This window comes from Malaclemys terrapin, chromosome 4 (assembly GCF_027887155.1).
Source record: "Malaclemys terrapin pileata isolate rMalTer1 chromosome 4, rMalTer1.hap1, whole genome shotgun sequence".
Lineage (NCBI taxonomy): Eukaryota > Metazoa > Chordata > Testudines > Emydidae > Malaclemys > Malaclemys terrapin.
The window spans coordinates 58,195,344-58,216,039 of NC_071508.1; the positions used below are offsets into that span (position 1 = coordinate 58,195,344).

The window sequence follows — 20,696 nt, forward strand, 5'->3', positions numbered from 1 at the left end:
TTTTGAGTTGTATGACAAACGCTTATATGTGAGCCTAATGTTAATACATCAATCCGAGAGACATAAATATATGGATATTTGGAATTCATTTTTTAAAAAAATGAAAAGCATCTGCATTTTTCCAACTAGAAAGGACAATGCCCTGATTTAGAATCTCTGTCCCCTCACTTAGAAAATACTGATAAAGAAGGGCCAACTGATTCAATGCATTAATGGATGTGTTTCACCTCTGACCATATGTGCAAAAAAAAAAAAAAAAAGATAAGTGCTCTTTGTTAAGAAATTATTTTTGCATAAGCACTCTATAGATTCTTGGATGGATTCCACTGGCGAGTAGCTGGAGAGTTCAGCTGTGGATACAACAGCTGAAGGATTTGCAAATTTGTTGGAACACAACAGCTGAAGTTGGAATTAGGCCAAATTTGTAAACTTTAAATCCTTGGCACATGCCTTTTAAAAAGCCAGTATGAGAGTTTCTGTATCTTTGTCACCTAACTCCAAGAGCTTGGAAGTCAGAAATTAGCAATGTTGGCTGGTTCATCAGCCTTTTATCCTTGGAGACCTATAGTCAAATGCTGCTCAGGTCATAAGCAAAAGTCAGTTTTGATGACAACACGCTACTTTCCTGTGGTCAGTTGCCCACGTGACACTACAGCACACAACTTCACATAATTGGAAGTCTGTGAAAAATGATTCAAAGCTGAGTGTCTTTTGCCACATATAGTGATTAGAAATACATAAGCTTACATACTTACCTCTTCTGTCGTTAAACTTCACCAACATCCTATTTCTGTACTGGTTGATTTTAAAAATGCACATCCAACAAGCTGTAAGTAAGTTTACAAACATTTGAGACAATATGAAGTGGAGTAATGTATGGAATGACTTTCAATGTGTCAAGTTAAGCACACACAAGTCTTTGTAAGATTGGATCATGTCTCATTAAAGAGACACACTTAACTGAAAATTCACACTTTTTTTCTCTGAGATTTGTTTTTTAATCTATAGTGGTTATAAGGAACACTTATGACACTCATTCCTGTAACAGGAAATAAACAACTTTCTTTAGCTTACTTTATGTACAGTCAGTTTCACTGGAATCTTATATAGTCATTGATCAGCTTCCTCCAACGTCTGTATGGGTCAGCAACATTAGAGAGGGAAGTGTGGGGGGGAAATATATATTTTAAGAGAACCTCTATAAACCCACAGAAATTGTCAGGGGCATTTGGAGGCAGATCTAGTATCTGAAACATCTTTTAATCTTTTTAACTAGATTTCAGGTTGGCAGTGATTCTTTTTAATATTAACCTTCCACAACATGGCATCATACCCTTCCTAAACTTACTGCCACTCCATCAAGCGAAAGCCTAAAGGCTTGTCTACACTTACAGCACTGCAGCCACAATAGCGCTTAATGAAGACGCTACCTACACCGATGGGAGAGCTTCTCCTGTTGGTGTAGGTACTCCCCCGCCCCAAGTGGCAGTAGCCATGTTGATGGAAGAAACCCTCCCATCTACATAGCACTGTCTACACTGGGGATTCGGTCGGTATAACTGCATCGCTCGGACGTGTGGATTTTCCACATCTCTGAGCGACATAGTTGTACTGACAAGTTTGTAGGATAGACCTCAATGTCTTATTTTGTCACCTTTTAATGGGACTTCTTCTGTACTAAGGTACTCTTTCACATAAGGGTGGTTGTAAGGCCCTGCCAGGATAGAGCACCATGCCTAGGGAGTGCACCATGCTCAGTGAGAGTGTGAATTAGAGTCAAGGGCTGTCCACAAGGATGCTCTGCCTTCCATTACTCTGGTGTGTAGCCCTAGGGACTCTTGATGATAGCACCTCGACTGACATCCGCTGACATGGTGGTTCACAGGGAGCCAAGTCTCTCTCATATGTAGGCCCTGATCTAGCAGAATGCTTAAGCACATATGTAGTCCCATCAAATCCAATGGGACTATGCATGTTAAGTGATTGTTAGACTGGGGCCATAGGCTAGCCAGGGCTCAACCTATAATAATATATATTATTATTACATATTGCTAGTTCTTGTCACACTTATTAGCTTGTTTTTTGTAAAGGAAAGTTTTGAGTGTGGGTATCTTATTTTGACTGAAATTGCATGTAGGATTCTATCTTTTTGAAAATTGGATATTATCATTTTCTATCACATTATACAATTTAATCTATATTGATTATTCTGGTCTGTTGATTTGGGGACACATTTCCCATCTGACCGCACTTTTACATCCTATGACTGACAATGAGCTTATGTGCTAAAATTGAAACTGGTAAATAAAGCAGCCAGAAATTATGTCATGAATCTCCTACAGAGCACCCATGTACTTGCCAGAAATGCTTCAATTTTTACTTAGAGATAAAATAAGGAGCATGGTGCTGGGGAGAACTTCCCATCAAAGCTTCTGTTAGCTGTCTGCTTTAGATACTCATGCAGCTGTTTTTCCTTGAAACTGTTCCAGGGAAAGGGTCATTGCTGATCCAGAAAATTTATTATTGTTTTATTATATGTTATGATGATCACTCATGGCATCGTGTTTAGTTATATTGCAAGTAAACATTGGCCCAGTTTCATGCCGGGTATGATTCTTTTGCAGACAGTGGAGTTACACCAAGGATTGATCTGGCCCACTGTGTAGTCTCTAATAGTGTCCTTAACTGCCGTTTAAAGAAGAGGTTCGGCTCTGTGTGTGTGTGTGTGTGTGGGGGGGGAGGTGGCAAAGACGAAGCAGTAGGAATTCCGTTATTTCCTGCATACCATGAAGGTATCCACCAGGTATCCACTTCTGATCTCAGTGAGGTTGGAAGGGCATCATTGTGGGCCAAGAGCAGTGCCAATGTATAAATGTCCCTTGGGGAGAAGGGTGCAATGGCATGCATATGTGCTAGTCCTCATATGAGACAGAAGTGACTTTTAGCTGGTGTGGGGTGCATGAGGTTAATGCTCCACCTCCTTAGTGCCACAGCAAAGCTTTGTTTTCAGAATTGGGGTTTGATGAAGGAGATTATTTCATTTCTGAAGACAACCTTATCTGGAGTCCTTTTGAGCACATACGTGTTTGGAAATATTGTTCTTTGTGACTGGGTTTAGGGTTGTGTCTTGCAGGCAGAAATCCCTCCTGTGGGCTGAGTTCCTCTCATTTAACTTGTCACAATTGGGTGATGCACTGATGTTCTGTCAGCTCTTACTTCTCTTCATGTATAAATGGAAATGTCCTGACCCACATATTGGATCCATGGGTGGATTCTTGTTCCTGGGTGGAGCACTCCCACACAAGCCAGGGTCTGCCATGATTGATCTGATTGCTGGATCAGGGCCTGAAACTGTGTATGTATCTTTCATTTCCATTGTTGTTTTTTTCAGTGTTGGAACCTTTCTAATTTTCAGTTTTAATGTTGCAGAACAATATTTTTTTTGTTGTATTTAAAATATTTTTATATATTCCAGTATTCTTTTGTATAGTGCCTGGATCTCTTAGGTAAGAGAATGGCATTGCACTTAAATATAAGAAAATTATTATTATTATTAACATGCTGAGTTATAGGCTTTTTGTTTATTTTTAAATACAGAGAGAGGATTTTTTTTACCCTATTTTCAAGGAGTAGATTCCTTGAGTTCAGGTGTTTAAAGGGTGGATATACTTGCAAGGTAAATGAGTAATTATGTTATTCCTGTAATTAAAGTGAACAAACAGGATTTTTGTCACCAGATCAGATAGTTTTCTCCTTTTAACTTGCTGATAATTATACTATCCTTTTTGTGTTTGATCTCTGATACTTTAAAACCTAACCCCAGCACCCCCCAAACTGATGGAATTATTCACCTGCAGATCTACAGTACATTAATCCACATTAGGCTTTTCCAGAGTAGGGTACAAGTGTTGAGGGTTCTTGGTGTGCCTGCTCCACAGCAATTACTTGAGTCCAGTCCTGTTGCCATCTGTCCTCTCCACAATTCCTGCCTCCCAGCAGGAGGAATCTGCTCAGGGATTGTTGAAAATAAATGTCCAGAAAGGAGAAGCACAAAATAATTCTGGCTTTGCAGAGTTTACTGAGCCAAATAAGAGCACAAGTTAACTGATGCCAGTTATATCCTACCAATGGTATAGAAACATGCAAAGGGGTTTATCTAGGTGCTACATTTCTCAAATGTCTGGTCGGCAAGAACTCAATAGTTTGACTATCTTTGAGTGGGCCCCATTTTGAAGGTAACTAATACTATGTCTTCACTAAACTACAGAAACATAGAGCATATTGGGAAATGAAGCTTTCATGTAAATAAATATAAATAAAATTTTTAGTTCAAAACCATTAGTGACACCAGTACCCACTGCTTTCTCCAACTTTAAACAGAAATAGAGCTCGGCATGTTACGGTCTGGGGTAAGATTTGTATGGAAACAGATTTATACTTCAGAAACAATGTCCTCAATGTCAACTCTCTACAGGTACCATAAAAATACCATATTTGCTCCATTAATATCTGAAGTATCTAAGATTTATAAGATATGCATGATTTTCTTAATATTTTTTAAAAATATAAAATAACTATTACATAGGATAGTTAAATTTTATGAGAAGAAAAAAATGACCTGATGACAAATTTAAGACCATATTGCAGTTTAAAGTGACCTGTTTATGAAAGAGTGCTTCAGCAAGATGTGTATAACTAGGAATGTTAAAATTACTTTAAAAAGTAAATCAATTGAGTAAATCCACTTCTTACTTTTGTGTCATGAATATGAGATCTCGCAATGAAAGACCTGCTGTACTGATAACCAGAATGGTGTCATTCATGTTCAGGACAAGAATGGCAAGATAAGTAATTGAAAGTAATCTGGATTAAATTATTATGAAAAGTAATGGTACCTTGATGATTACTTTAGTAAATCTGGTTATAGATAAACTGTTTATGGTAAATCAATTACTTTAGCAATCCTGAATGTACAACTGCAAACAAATATGTGATTTGATCCCTGTAATTCCCATTCTAGACAAAGTGATCAATCGTCTTTGTATGAAGATGTATTAGCCTTTGGTATTTAAAATTTGTCTGTTTAATCGGTATTTACAGTCTTCATTAGAATCTTGTAATTTCAACCTGTCACTTTTTTCCTAGGGTGTGGTGTGTGGAGCAGTGTGACCTAGTGATTAAAGCTGACAAATGTGAATCAGGAGCTCAGAAATTCTATTCATGGCAATGCCACAGGCTCTCTGGCTCTGATCAAGTCATTTAGCCTCACAGTACTTCAGTTTCTCCATCTGTACAATACTTATATAGTACTTAAAGTGCATTTAGATCTGTGGATGAAAGATTCTGCATATAAAGTATTAATTATTTTAATAAAGGACAAAGCCCTAATTGTAAGCAGGTCTTAATTATAACTTCTTATACCTATAAAATACACTTTTAAATAGTGTAATTGTAATAATAAATTAATCTTTTGTCATTTTCAAGACCTGTACATTAGCTTGCAAAGTAACAGATAAGCATATTATTCTCTTCCTTGTTCACTTTTTCTCCCTGTATTCTTGTCTTCTATTCTGTTTTCATTTTAGTTTAGGACCTTATTCTAGAAATGCTCACTTGTTAGGCCCATGAAATTCAATTAATTAAATTCTTTAAGTGAGAGAAATTGCTCACATGTGTAAGTGTTTGCAGGATCAGACCTCTAGACTGTAAATTCCTTAGAGAAGATCTGTTTTTATCTGAGTTATAAAACACCATACACCATGGAATGCGTTACCTAGGGAGGTGGTGGAGCCTCCTTCCTTGGAGGCTTTTAAGGCCCGGCTTGACAAAGCCCTGGCTGGGATGATTTAGTTGGGAATTCGTCCTGCTTTGAGCAGGGGGTTGGACTAGATGACCTCTTGAGGTCCCTTCCAACCCTGATATTCTATGATTCTATGTACGGCCTTATGTAAGTAATAAAAAAGTGTATCACCTTAGCCAGAGGAGAAAAAGGATGCAGTGTTCATTCTTTTTTGTGGACTTCACAGAAGCGTAGCCGTTATCTTACTGCTACTTTTTAGTCCTCTATGTAGCCCCTTGCTTTCCTAACCAAATACACTCACTTCCTCCACTTGCAAGAGAAATATGGACAATATGGGGGTCATAGTGGATCACAAGCTAAATATGAGTCAACACTATAAGACTGTTGCAAAGAAAGCACACATCATTCTGGGATGTATTAGCAGGAATGTTGTAAGCAAGACACGAGAAGTAATTCTTCTGCTCTACTCCTAGGGTGACCAGATGTCCCGAATTTATAGGGACAGTCCCGATATTTGGGGCTTTTTCATATATAGGTGACTATTACCCCCTACTTTGTCTCGATTTTTCACACTTACTATCTGGTCACCCTATCTACTCCACACTGATTAAGTCTCAACTGGAGTACTGTGTCCAGTTCTGGGCGCCACATTTCAGGAAGGATGTGGACAAATTGGAGAAAGTCCAGAGAAGAAGAACAAAAACGATTAAAGGTCTAGACAACATGACCTATGAGGGAAGCTTGAGGAAAATTGGGTTTGTTTAGTCTGGAGAAGAGAAGACTGAGAGGGGACATAACCGTTTTCAAGTACATAAAAGGTTGTTACAAGGAGGAGGGAGAAAAATTGTTGTTCTTAACCTCTGAGGATAGGACAAGAAGCAATGGCCTTAAATTGCAGCAAGGGCAGTTTAGGTTGGACATTAGGAAAAACTTCGTAACTGTCAGGGTGGTTAAGCACGGGAATAAATTGCCCAGAGAGGTTTTAGAATCTGCATCATTGGAGATTTTTAAGGGCAGGTTAGACAAATACCTGCCAGCCATAGTATTATCTAGACCATACCTATATCTATACTGGCAATTGAATGACATAACTTTTGTCTTTCAGAGGTGTTCACCCCTTCCCCCCCCCCCCCCCAGTCCCTGAAAGACAAAAGTTTTGCCGCGACAAGTGCCAGCGTGAGCAGTGCGTTGTCAGCAGGAGAGCCGCTCATTGGGTGTGGAAGTTTGTTTGGTTTTTTTGGCAGAAGATCCGACAGACAGTGGCTACGCTGCACGACTTTTAGTGGCACGGCTGTAGTGATACAGCCATGTCGCTAAAGCTGTGTAGTGTAGGCATAGCCTTAGTCCTGCCATGAGCGCAGGAGACTGGACTAGATGCTTCTGGAGGTCCCTTCCAGTTCTACGATTCTATAATTCTTCTCCAAAGTTATCTTCAATTACTGTGGTTTTCCTCAGCTGATAGAGGGCTTTTGAAGAGCAAAGTGATCCTGGATCATAAAAGTAAAGGGAGTTTTTTCCATTGGCTTGAATAGGAGCAGAACAAAGCCTTTCAGCCGTGAGTAGTATCTGTGTGCCAAGACTCCCTTGATTTCCACAATGCTAGTCGCTACAGCTCAGAGGTCAGTTTCACCAGTCTTGTTTGTAGGGCAGTAGTTACTAACCATGGAAGAAATGGCTTCACCTGACTGTATGAAAGCAGCGATAAGTTCATTAAATTCTGAATATGGCCAATAATGAGCCAAAAGACTGATTTATTAGTGGAAAAGATACAGAGCTAAAGGTTTCACAGGTCTTGCTAGAATGTTTGAAGTACTGTTTCTGTTTTTGCATATAAACAGAGAGCTTGTTTTTTCCATGTGTTGTCTCTTTCACTACTTAATAAAGGTAGAAGCTTCAACACTGTAAAAAAAAAAAAAAAAAAAAAAAAAAAAATCTTTGCAATAGATTCTTGCTGTTCTTGGCTCCAGAAGTTTCCAAAATGGATGATAAATTGTCAGGAGGAGTGAGCTATACATCACTGGAAAAGCTCTCCTGATAAGCCAAAGAGCAAATAACTCTAAGACATGCAGATATCTATGTTTATAGATGGTAACCATGGATGGTGGCAAAAATACAATTACTTTTCACAGTGCCCCCAAGCAAGTTGGAAGATATCTTGTGGGGGGAGGGGGAAATTCTCTCTCTCTCTCTCTCTCTCTCTCTCTCTCAAATTTGAATACATTCATTCCTACCGCTCCGTGAGGAAATGTCAGTGTCTGGGGTTTTATTAGTTGGCAAGAGCTACTATGACTAAATCTCAAAAGACTACTTTAAAAAAAATTGCATGTATTTATATATAATATTTCTTGTCCGCCAGAAAAATTCTGATCAATCCATGTATGGTCTGTATTTGCAAAGTGCTGCTAGCTGCTTGCTCAACATTACTGGAAAACTGCATAGCTGTAAATGCATTCACTTACTTGTCAGAACTCAGAGTTCCCATGTTAATCATAACAAGTATGTGCAGAGAGGAACTGACCCAGCCTCTGCCAATAATCCCACTCTCTGATCCTGGTAACATCTGTGCTGGATTTTCTTCCTTTATATAATTAGATTCATTGATGTTTTCTTAGTATTTAGCATACAGTTCGGTATGTTACTCTGAAAGTACAAGCTAAAAATGTATTTTAGGAGTGAGCAAGCTTGGGAATTGGCTGATGGAACTGATTAGCTTTAATTAATGATACTTTAATATCTGTAGCATTATTTTTTTTAAATCTACAGTACCTGTTCATTCTGTGGAAATTCCACTATTCTTGAATTTTTAGAATATTTTACTTTTAAAAAAGATAACTGTAGCTCTTCTCATCATTGGTTTACATTAAAGCCTGTGCCAAATAATTTTAATCTGAGATGTAAAACTGTAAAATAAATGGACAGACCAAAATAAATAAATAACCCTACTGTTATGAAAAAGAAATGTAATTAGAACCAGATTTACTGTAAACACATTCAACTAGGTTTAAAGTCCTTGCTTTTGAAACTGTAATCACTGTCTGACTATGTGTGAGAGAACCAAAGGAGCATGTTTTGATTGTGAGATAATGCAGTTGTACTTATAGCATTGATCAACATCTACCTCATAGTCAGAACTCTCTGAATTAGGTCATGCACACCTCAGCGGTCAGCAGGCTTCATTTGTTACCTGATTTGCTTCTCTAATAATTTGAGGTACTATATATATTATCAAGAAGAGCTGTTTCTAATCAAACAATTTCTGGTAACCAAGTCAGAAAATGTAAGCATCTGATGCACGTGCAGTTTTCCAGAAATCACAGCTTTCTGGCTTGTAGAAACTTAAAGCTGCAGGCCAAAACTGAAATCCATACATATATAGGTGAGATTTGTGCATAGGCACTTTGAAAATCCCACCCTTAGGTGCCTAAATGTGGACATAAGAGCCTAATTTTAAGATCCCATTTTTGAATAGGTTGGTCAGTGTTAAAACAAAGTAGAACAGGCCCAGTTTACAAGTACTGTAAATCAGGGTAGGTCTAATGACATCACTGGAGGTATGTTGATTTACATCAGCTGATGATCTCATCCGTTGTATTCAGAACACTATAACTTGCATTGTGGAGATAGTTTTACGCTAAACTAGTGTAGGAATATTTGGGGATTACTTTTAACCAATGGACTCTGGTCTAATCTGAAGATTGCAATAGCGCATTGATGTGCCTATTTATTTAAAAAGAAAAAAAAACTGCTTTGAGACCATTTATTCTTCATTTCCAAGTCTCTCCTGTTGTCTGCTGCAAGTAATTTTGAAATAACTGTTATATCCTTAACATTTATTTACATCTACTTAGAGCTGGATGAAAGCATTTTGACTAATTTGTACCATATTTTTTCCATCAGTTTTTCAATGGGTACTTACTTTGATGTCTGTGTATGAGGCATTTGCCAAATTCTATAAATAGTTGAACATCCTCCATTAAGTAAAATATTTGAATGTGACTGCTTCATTTTGTCAATAGTGTACTTGAATATTTCTGGAGGTATATGATCAGCTCTTGATACAGTAGCATTACTTCAGTTGACAGTCTACACCCTTTAGGTGACTTGGCAATTTTATATTGACTTCAATTTGCATGAACAAACTTCTTCTTTCCTCCCTCAGTGTTTGATTATTGGAGGTGGTCCATGTGGTTTGCGGACTGCCATAGAACTTGCCTTTCTGGGAGCCAAGGTTGTAGTTGTGGAGAAGCGGGACACTTTCTCAAGAAACAATGTACTGCATCTCTGGCCTTTTACAATCCATGACCTCCGGGGTTTGGGGGCGAAAAAATTTTATGGAAAATTCTGCGGAGGATCTATTGACCATATCAGTAAGTACCAGTGACTATATGGAAATGTACAATTTTGTTGAATGCTTGCTATGCAGAAGACTTGCTTCAGAAATATTAATAGCGATCTTCTGGACTTGCTGTGTAGTGTTTCTTTACCAAGATAGTAATGATACATCCTGAATACACACACAGAGAAAAATCCCCAAAGTCAAGCACTTCTGATTTGCCAAAATTGCATAATCTTATTTGAACGATAACCTATGCTCCTCATCAAAGCTTTAAGAGAAACCTTGTGTGGACGTTTTTTTTAATTGCTGTCCAGAACCAGTTTAACAGACTTCATTTTAGGGTGCCTTTTAAAAGTGTACTCTAAAAATAAAAGGTTTTACAGTTGTATGAATGATACTGCTGCTTTATATCTAGTGCCTTAGTTGTACTAAGTGCCTCACAAAATACCGAAAAAGGGATGGTGCCTATCCAAAAGGGATTTTAACTTAACTTGGACAAAAACAAACCTCTTGAACAGCATCCTGAGTGTGGGAATGTTTGCAGCTATTATTGAGGAGGAGAACTTCTAGAGAAAATGGTACCAAAAATAGTAAACCAAATGTGTTAACAAAAACCATGGAAATGAGTTTTGATCACTTTAGGGGGGCGAGGGAGGGAGGGCTGTCTGCTTTTTCTTAAAAAGCAGGTGGGATGGAGGAGAGTGACATCTGATTGTGGGGCTATCTGTTTTCATTTGAATGTGTATCATCACAGTATAACTAGATGTAATTTAGATGTATGTTTGACTAATATGAGTTAGATAGTGGGTTGGTAAACAAATGTCCTTGTATATGAAGGTTGAAAGCTTGGCCCACAGAAGTCAATGGGAGTTTTGTCACGGACTTCTTTGGGACAGGATTTCACCCATAATATCCAAACATAAGGATACAGGACATACTTTTACACTGATAAGCCTCCTGAACAAGTAGACAGACCACTCTAGGGTATTTGCCTGATTGCTTGTGTGGTTCAAAAGGATGTCCCCACCACCTGTGTGTGTGTGTGTGTGTGTGTGTGTTTTGTAAAGATTAAAAAAAAAGGCGGGGAAGAGAGGCGAAAACACCATCCTGGCCACTATGGATGTAGAAGCCCTCTACACCAGCATTCCACACAAAGATAGACTACAAGCCATCAGGAACAGTATCCCTGATAATGTCATGGCAAACCTGGTGGCTGAACTTTGTGACTTTGTCCTCGCCCACAACTATTTCACATTTGGGGACAATATATACCTTCAAGTCAGTGGCACTGCTATGGGTACCCGCATGGCCCCACAGTATGCCAACATTTTTATGGGTGACTTAGAACAATGCTTCCTCAGCTCTCGTCCCCTAATGCCCCTACTCTACTTGCACTACATTGATGACATCTTCATCCTCTGGACCCATGGAAAAGAAGCCCTTGAGGAATTCCACCATGATTTCAACAATTTCCATCCCACCATCAACCTCAGCCTGGACAGGTCTACACAAGAGATCCACTTCCTGGATACTACAGTGCTAATAAGCGATGGTCACATAAACACCACCCTATACCGGAAACTTGCTGACCGCTATACTTACCTACATGCCTCCAGCTTTCATCCAGACCATATCACACGATCCATTGTCTACAGCCAAGCCCTAAGATAAACCGCATTTGTGCCAATCCCTCAGACAGACAAACACTTACACGATCGCTATCAAGCGTTCTTAAATCTACAATACCCACCCTGTGAAGTGAAGAAACAGATTGACAGAGCCAGAAGAATACCCAGAAGTCACCTACTTCAGGACAGGCCCAACAAAGAAAGTAACAGAATGCCACTAGCCGTCACCTTCAGCCCCCAGCGCATTATCAAGGAGCTACAACCTATCCTGAAGGAGGATCCCTCACTCTCACAGATCTTGGGAGACAGGCCAGTCCTCGCTTACAGACAGCCCCCCAACCTGAAGGAAATACTCACAAGCAACCACACAACAAAAACACTAACCCAGGATCCTATCCTTGCAACAAAGCCCGTTGCCAATTCTGTCCACATATCTGTTTAAGGGACATCATCCTAGGACCTAATCGCATCAGCCACACTATGAGGCTCATTCACCTGCACATCTACCAATGTGGTGATATGCCCCTCTGCCATGTACATTGGCCAGACCGGACAGTCTCTACGCAAAAGAATAAATGGACACAAATCAGACATCAAGAATTATAACATTCAAAAACCAGTCGGAGAACACTTCAGCCTCCCTGGTCACTCAATTACAGACCTAAAAGTCGCAATTCCTAACCGGAAAAAACCTTCAAAAACAGACTCCAACGAGAAACTGCAGAACTGGAATTAATTTGCAAACTGGACACCATTAAATTAGGCTTGAATAAAGACTGGGAGTGGATGGGTCATTACACAAAGTAAAAACTATTTCCCCATTCTAATTTTTCCCCCTACTGTTACTCACACCTTGTCAACTGTTTGAAATGGGCTATCTTGATTATCACTACAGAAGGTTTTTTTTCTCCTGCTGATAATAGCCCACCTTAATTGATTGGTCTTGTTACAGTTGGTATGGCAACACCAATTTTTTCATGGTGTGTGTGTGTGTCTTCCTACTTATTTTCCACTGCATGCATCCGATGAAGTGGGTTTTAGCCCACAAAAGCTTATGCTCAAATAAATTCGTTAGTCTCTAAGGTTTCACAAGCACTCCTTGTTCTTTTTACAATAAATCAAAAAGTTTGTGGAAACCTAAATGTGCTTCCCAACTCTTATTATAGGTGGGGCTGGCAGTACTACCTTTTAATAAGAGCGCCTGCCACTTCCCATTTTAAGATCCTGTTTTCAGTTGCTTATAACTTTCCCAAATTTTAGCTCTTTGGGCTGCAATTTTCTATGACAAGTATCTGTGTCAGGATGAACTTTATTTTGAAAATTTCAAGCAAAATGGTTCAGCTGTTTCCTAGAATGAGGCTAGGGATAAAGACTCTGGTGACCTTTTCTCTGAGAAGCGCTCTAGTGTCTCCACAGTTTGGAGCAGAGACTTGAAATTTGGCAGGGGAGTGGCTATTGTGTCAGGGATGTTTGCTTTCCCCTTGAAAATCTGCCCAAATTTGGCTAAAGTATAAGCCTTTGAAAAATTGCAGTAGGGTATCCTCTGTAGGTATTTACTAGATCTGAGTCTCTCTCCTGTGCTCTCAGTGCTCTCCTTGCTGGCATTCTAGCAGTGTGGAGAAGAAAGCTGCCTGAACCAACTGCAGAGGGGACAAGAGCCAAACTTGGGGCAGTGGCAGGGGGAGCAAAAAATGGGAAAAGGAGCCTTTGGGGTGTAGAAATGGCTGGGCTAAGAGACTGGGATGAGAATCCTGAGGAATCAGGGCTGAGGTTGGCTAGGTGAGAAGAATGGGACTGGTATGAGGAGCCAGAGGTTGGGAAGAGATGGGACTAGAGAAGGCAAAGCTGGGGGGGAGATGCAAAAGGGTCGAGCTTGGGAAATGGGTAGAAAAATATGTGCCCACTAGAGCTTGGAATAGAGCACTGTCCCCTCCAGAGCTTGAAGTGGAATCGAAGATTCCTCTGTTTTCTGCAAATATCTGTGAAATCCAGTGTCCATGTCTCATCCCCTCTACTGCTAGTCCACACACAGGTCGACAACTTACTACTGCTGCTATTTACTCCATTAGCTCACATGGCAGAGGACTATATGTTGGATCAAAACTATGTTAAAAGAATATGATTAAGGTTGCAGAATCTAGAAATACGAAGGTATTTAGAATTAAGGTTGCCTATTCAATCTTAATTGAGCTGCCTTGGGCATATGCATTATGGAACGGTCTTTTAACTATGTAACGTAACATACTATTTTTTCCGCAGGACCCCTTCCTCATTCAGTGCACAGGTGGACCTGTTATGTGATGAATACGAGTTGTATAGTAAAGGAGAGTGTTGTCTGTAGAACTGCTACTTGAGTTGCATAAGTTGGAAGGCGTGTAGTGAATGAGGCAGGGGATAGCAGGAAGAGAAAGGATGATCTCTTGGTGCAGGCAGTGGTATGGTACCCTGGGAAGTAAATTCTACCCATGCCCTGCCACAGAATGATGCTGGGCAAGTCACTTAAACTAAACTTTTCACAGGTGGTCATAAATTGTGTGTATGTTCCTCATTTTCTGGGTGCCTGTCTTAAGACCCTGGGCCCCATTTTACAAATGGGGAACTGAGGCAAAGAAAGATTAAGGTAAAAAATATCCATTAATTTTGGATACCCAGTTTGACATGCCAAGGACCTGATTTTTTCAGAGTGCTTAGCATTATTTTAATACTCAATAGCTTCAAAACACAGTTCCCACTGTCTTCAGTTGCGAGCGTTCAACACTTCTGCAAATCAGGTCTCAGGGTCTCAAGTGACACACCCAGAAAATTAGGAGAACACAGTTAATGACCACCTGTGAAAAGTTAGGCTCAAGTGACTTGCCTAGTCTCTAGGGACTTCAGCAGAGAAACTGAAAACATGTTATGTATCTTTACAGTGCCTAGCACAATATGAGGGCCCCAGGTGCTACCACAATATTAATTTAATAAAGGAAATGCTGTTACATAGTCTAAAATGACAAATGTGTTATCATTGTTCACAGGTATTCGACAGCTTCAGCTTATCCTCTTCAAAGTTGCACTTATGCTGGGAATTGAAATCCATGTGAACGTAGAGTTTGCGAAAGTTCTGGAACCTCCTGAAGATCAGGAAAACCAAAGTACGGCTGACTTGTGACTTCAAATAACAAAATTAAGAAGCCAGTAACTTTGTCCTATTGAATTACTCTCATTGTATGAAATAACTGTATTATCATTTGTGAAATAATTTCTAATCAAGCAAAGGTAGCCACACTTCCTCTTAAAGAAACTTGTGCCTTTCTTATGAAACGGTGTATGGAATTGCAAGCATGACAACTGTCGTATCAACATACTGATCCATTTTAAAAATATGCCCGGGCCAGAGAAGTAGAGGTTTCTCACTATGCCTGCGGGCATGTGCTTGAGGTTTTGTAGGGAGGCTAGTATGGCCTGCTGCTGTCTTCTTGGCATGAGAATTTTAGATTGATAAATATGAATTTTGAGGATATCTTTAAGCCCCATGAACCAAATGTTGCTCTTTCTTCCATCGTATGTAACTCCCATTGACAGTTAGTACCCTATCAGAAGTTAGCCATTCTCGTTGAATGGTATTTACCAGTATGTATAAATACGGCTGTGAGTCTGTCATGGATATCATGGATTCCGTGACTTTCCGGGACCTTCGGAATTTCTGCAGCAGCCGGTGCAGCTGGTCGGGGGGGCCACCTGAACAGTTCAGGCAGCCCCTGGGCCAGCCACACTAGCTGCTGCTGGGGCAGTGTTCGGGCCACCGCCTCCCCCCACAGCAGCAGCAGGAGGCATTTTGGGTGTGGGAGGGGGCTCCGGACTGGGGGTTGGAGCACTGGAGGGGGTGAGGGGACTCTGGGCCGCACTTCCCTTGCGGGGCTCCCCAGAAAATGGGTGACATGACCCTCCCTCAGCTCCTGGCTCTGTGCACTGCCTCCACCTGCAGGCACCACCTCCACAGCTCCCATTGGCCATCGTTCTCAGACAACGGGAGCTGTGGAGCCGGCTCTTGGGGCAGGGGCAGTGCACGGAGCTAGGAGCTGAGGGAGGGACATGTCCCCACTCCCAGGGAACCGCAAGGAGACGCGTAGGGAGCTTGCCAGCCCCACCAACTTCTCCCCCCTAGCACCAGTGGAGGTCCTGGGCCATGCACTGCCGCCCCCTCACCCAGCACCAGCGGGGGTCCTGGGCTGCCCATTGTTCTTCTACCCCCTTTCTGCCGTCAGCTTGCAAGCTTAACCCTCATTAATGTTAGTGAGAGTGGCATGCAACTTTGACGTCAGTGGAAGTTGTATGCAGATGTCTGAGGGCAGATTTCGGTTCAGTTTGAAAGGAAAATAGACTCTTTTTTTATCCTAATTGCTTTCCTTCACATTCTAACAATGCAATATCTGAATAAGTTGTATTACTTGTTTCTTTAGAGATAGGTTGGCGGGCTGAATTTCTCCCAATGGATCACCCTCTGTCAGCATTTGAATTTGATGTTATTATTGGTGCAGATGGTCGCAGGAACACTTTAGAAGGTGGGTAAAAAGATATTCTTAAGGTCAATAACTGTCTTAAAGTACAGTGGAAAGGCTAAGAGCTAAGGATACCAGAAGGGAATGGGTTTTCTCCTTCTCCCTGTCCCTCTCCCTCTCCTTCAGTGCATAAGTGTTTGCATATATGATAGTGGAAATTCCTTTATGGCGTGTCTCCCACCTTTATTATAGTTTTTCAGCTGTACCCCAACAAGTGAGACATTTACTTAATTACTGATTCTTAGGGCCATCTCTGCCAGTTTGTAGGGATCATATTGTGGTGGTTAGTATACCTCTACGCCGATATAACGTGATCCAATATAACACGAATTCGGATATAACACGGTAAAGCAGTGCTCCAGGGCGGGCGGGGCTGCGCACTCCAGCGGATCAAAGCAAGTTCGATATAACGCGGTTTCACCTATAACGCGGTAAGATTTTTTTTTTTTTTTTTTGGCTCCCGAGGACAGCGTTATATCGGGGTAGAGGTGTACCATAAGTCCCTACTGCAAGGTTAACAAATAACATGCTGGTTTAATTTTATGGTGATTGACAAAAATGTTTTGGGAACCGCACATTCTTCATGTCATTGTCTCATAAGTCAGCTGAATATACTTGAAATAATGATCATATGGTGACAGCCAGGTATTTAATGAACACAGCAGAGGAGTTGTTCTTGGACAGTGGTGATTAATATCAGAAGTAGTTATTTCAGTACCAGATGTAAGAGATAATAAATAACTGGAAGGAAAGGAAGGTCCTGCTGTTACATCTCTTACAGTCATCAAACAGAATTCCAACCCCCTGAGTTGCTTTTGTGAGTGAGACATTAGCTAAGCCGTTCTGGCGTCGCATGAACAAACCTGTTACTTAATTACATGTTCTTCTGGTAGCTTTAATTATACTCATGTTAGTTTCAACTCACCAAGTTCCTGATTTCCCTTTTTATTAGTCTTAGTTTGCGTCACATGTCAGCTTTTTCTCCTATCTGCCAAACACAATACAGTGCTTATAGATTTTTTTTTTCCTTCCCCCTGTAACTTTTTAAAAGAAAATTTTGGTCACACTTCCTTGGGTGTCTTTGCAGAAAGTCTGTTGCAGGAGTCACACGTCAGCAAAACAAAATTACTGCCAGTGTAACACTAGCAAAAATCTTGATGACCCCTTTAAAAAAATAATCTGGCTAAGAGAAAGTATTTGATGCACACCATAGTTGATCAGACCAAAGACATTCATAAAATAGTGATAATTTGCACGTTATACCTACCCCAAGCAAAGGGTGAGGTCAAAACTAGAACAGAAACACACACCTACAGACACATCACTATATACTGTGAATTTCTTTATTTTCCCTGATACTGACTATGAAATACACTAGCTGAAAGTCATATTTTTTGCCATTGGTTTAAACTACTCCCTACGATCCTGATCCTGTAATCATGAGTCTGCTTAAGTTTACACAAGGTTTTAATGGACTGCCCAAATTGCATACACATAAGCAGATGCATATTTGCTGGATCATGACCTACTATCTCGCTCTCACACATGCTTTCTTTCTATCTTTCTCATAGTTGTAGGAGCCAAATATTTTTCAAAATTTCTGTGTTCCTCCTCTTGATTGTTGACAACTTGATTTTTTTTTTTTTTTTTTTTTAAGACTAACCAAATAGTAAGTGCTACCAAAACTCTGGCTTTTTCCTAAGTAGCTTTTACAAATGTTCTCCCTCATGGTTTTAAAATTTTCAAGTAATGAATACATGGGTTTGTTTTTGCTGCACACTTCCCTCTTTCTCCCACCCCAGAATAAACAATAAACCACCAAACAGAAATCCAACCTTCAACTTAATGTTGTATATTTTCATTACAGTACCAGGCATGTATCTGCAGGTCTTTTGGGGATGGGGATATGCAGACACTTGAAATGAAATGCATGGGATTTTGGAAAAAAGGAGGAATCCACTGGCCATACACTGGGGGCTGGATTGGTATTTGTTTGTGAAAGAGAGAGTTGCCTTGAAGGTTTCCCCCATCCCAGAGCATGGTTGTAAAAACTTTGGCTGGTTTTACACACCGGCCAGGGTTACAAGAACTTCTCTCTGGATTGCCAGTCTTAAACTGTCACTGAAGGGGTATGATAGCACTAAAATGTTGGAGGGATGTAACCCAACTTTGTTTAATAAGGCTGCAAAAGCTAAGTAGTAATGCAGTATTTCAGAGTGTTTGAAATTAGCAGCCTTAAACTTTTCAAGATATGTGGGTCAGCCTCAACAAATGAACCTCAGTGTTGCAGTAGTGGTAATTCTTTCCCTTGTTCTCCAGGTTTTAGAAGGAAGGAGTTTCGTGGAAAGCTGGCTATAGCTATCACAGCCAACTTTATCAACAGAAACACGACTGCAGAAGCCAAGGTAGAGGAAATTAGTGGTGTTGCTTTCATCTTCAATCAAAAATTCTTCCAGGACCTTAAAGAGGAAACGGGTAAGTCCTCATTCTCATTTTTTTTCATGACCAAACAAAATATACAGTAGGGCAACTTGATATATACAGGACCACCCACCTACCCCACTCCAAAAATAATTTATAATATATTAAATAACATAAAGCAATAAAATTCTGCTGATTTCAAAGTCTTAGGGAAGGAGATGTTCATACAATGGAATTTTTTTATTATGGGTGTTACCACATCCTTGAACTTTTGGTGTTTTCATTTTTCTCAACTGTAAAAAATATTTTTGATACAAAGTATAACTTTTTGTGAGAGAACATTCTCAATACCTAAAGATTTCCCATAAGGAGAGCATGCTTAGATTTCTTTGTATTAGTTCACGTATTGTATGTTTTAAGCACCTCATAAAATATGCTCACTTGCTTTCTTGGAAGCATCATTGTCTATTTGCTAAGAAAGTACTTTTTGAAGTGCATGTTGGTTTGCTGTCAATAGGCTTTTATATCACTTTAAAATAAAATATAAATCGTTGATTTAAAGCCATTCTCCCTAAATTATATAAACTGTATCTTGGCTTAACCCTTCATCCTTGTGTGTGAAAAAGGGGCCCAGAATAGGGAAACATCCACTAGAAGTATACTAAGGTTATATACTTCCTTTCCCTGGTTTCGGGAATATACTTCCATTCCCACATTGCAGTCTGTATTTTAAATTAACGTTTTAGTCACCATGCACTTGATCCTAGTCCAATTTAAATCAATGAGCATTTTATTGGAGCCGTAGCTAGGCCTATGGCAACCTACACATTTTGTGTCAAATATGGATCATATTTTTCCTTTCTTAGAAGATTATTTAGAATGCTAATAATAGCTACAAATATTTTACAGCTGGTCAAGGACTTTCTTGTATTCTGTGTTTTGGGGCCCCTTTGTTCTATGCACTCTGAAATCTCAGTTGGGGACTCCAAGTATTTATATTTGGGAGGTGCCTGAACTAAACCTTAAATGAAAGATATTTGTGGGGACTATATCCATTATTGATGGCAAATGGCTAAACTAATGAAAACATTCATTTAAGTTAGGTTTTCTTCACAAATCTCTTGTCGTCTTTTCAGGAATTGACCTGGAGAATATTGTTTACTACAAAGATAGCACTCACTATTTTGTAATGACCGCAAAAAAGCAGAGTCTTCTGGACAAAGGAGTGATTATCAATGTATGTATAGATGCAGGGCAAAGCCCTCTATTTTATTTGTTCCTTTATTTAGTTGGTTGAGACTACATGAGAGCGGCTGAACGGAAGGTTTTAATTGACTCATTTAATCATTTTATGATTAGAGTATGACTCACTTAGATGGTGGTTTACCTGTGTTTTGTGTTCTCACTGTAAAAATCAACCAAACTCAGAACTGAAAATGGTACTGCTTAAATGTCAGTTCAGAAACTGGTTGTAATATGATCTTGAGTCACCCTGGAAGAGTCATTGGCTACGCAGGCATTGATATCACTGAAGACAATAAACCTCAGTGACTCAAAAATCAAATTAGGGAAAACTGTGTATGCTCAGCCAGCAAACTGAGAGCCTCAGATAAAGTCCAACACTGAAATATTACATTGTCCAAAAAGGATGAAAGGCAACAGGAAGGTCACTTCTAAACAAGTTTGGCCTTTATAAACAAGTTTCAAAGTACCTAGTAATTCTTGGGTGTCTAAACTGAGATGGTTTAAAAGGCCTTAATTTTCAGAAACTGAGTGCTCAGCACTTTTGGAAAATCAGGCCCCTTCAAGATGTTTCCTGTTAGGCATCCAAAAATCACTTGTCATTTTGTAACCTTGCCAGAATAGTCATAACAGACTAGAATCTTCCTGGGAGGAAAGGAAGTACCTGTATGTGGGCTATCAAAATCTTGTTTGGCATGTGGTTGCTATTGATGAGACAAAGTTGCCAC

At 39.9% G+C, this 20,696-nt stretch overlaps 1 protein-coding gene across 1 annotated transcript in view; it reads left to right on the top strand.

The window, feature by feature from the left end:
• Nucleotides 1-20,696, top strand: part of MICAL2 (microtubule associated monooxygenase, calponin and LIM domain containing 2) — a 192,836-nt gene that overhangs the window by 49,103 nt on the left and 123,037 nt on the right. The window contains exons 3-7 of the mRNA XM_054026154.1: nucleotides 9,960-10,167; nucleotides 14,782-14,898; nucleotides 16,207-16,308; nucleotides 18,625-18,780; nucleotides 19,863-19,963. Coding sequence (XP_053882129.1) covers nucleotides 9,960-10,167; nucleotides 14,782-14,898; nucleotides 16,207-16,308; nucleotides 18,625-18,780; nucleotides 19,863-19,963 — 684 coding nt within the window. The remainder of the gene's footprint in view (nucleotides 1-9,959; nucleotides 10,168-14,781; nucleotides 14,899-16,206; nucleotides 16,309-18,624; nucleotides 18,781-19,862; nucleotides 19,964-20,696) is intronic.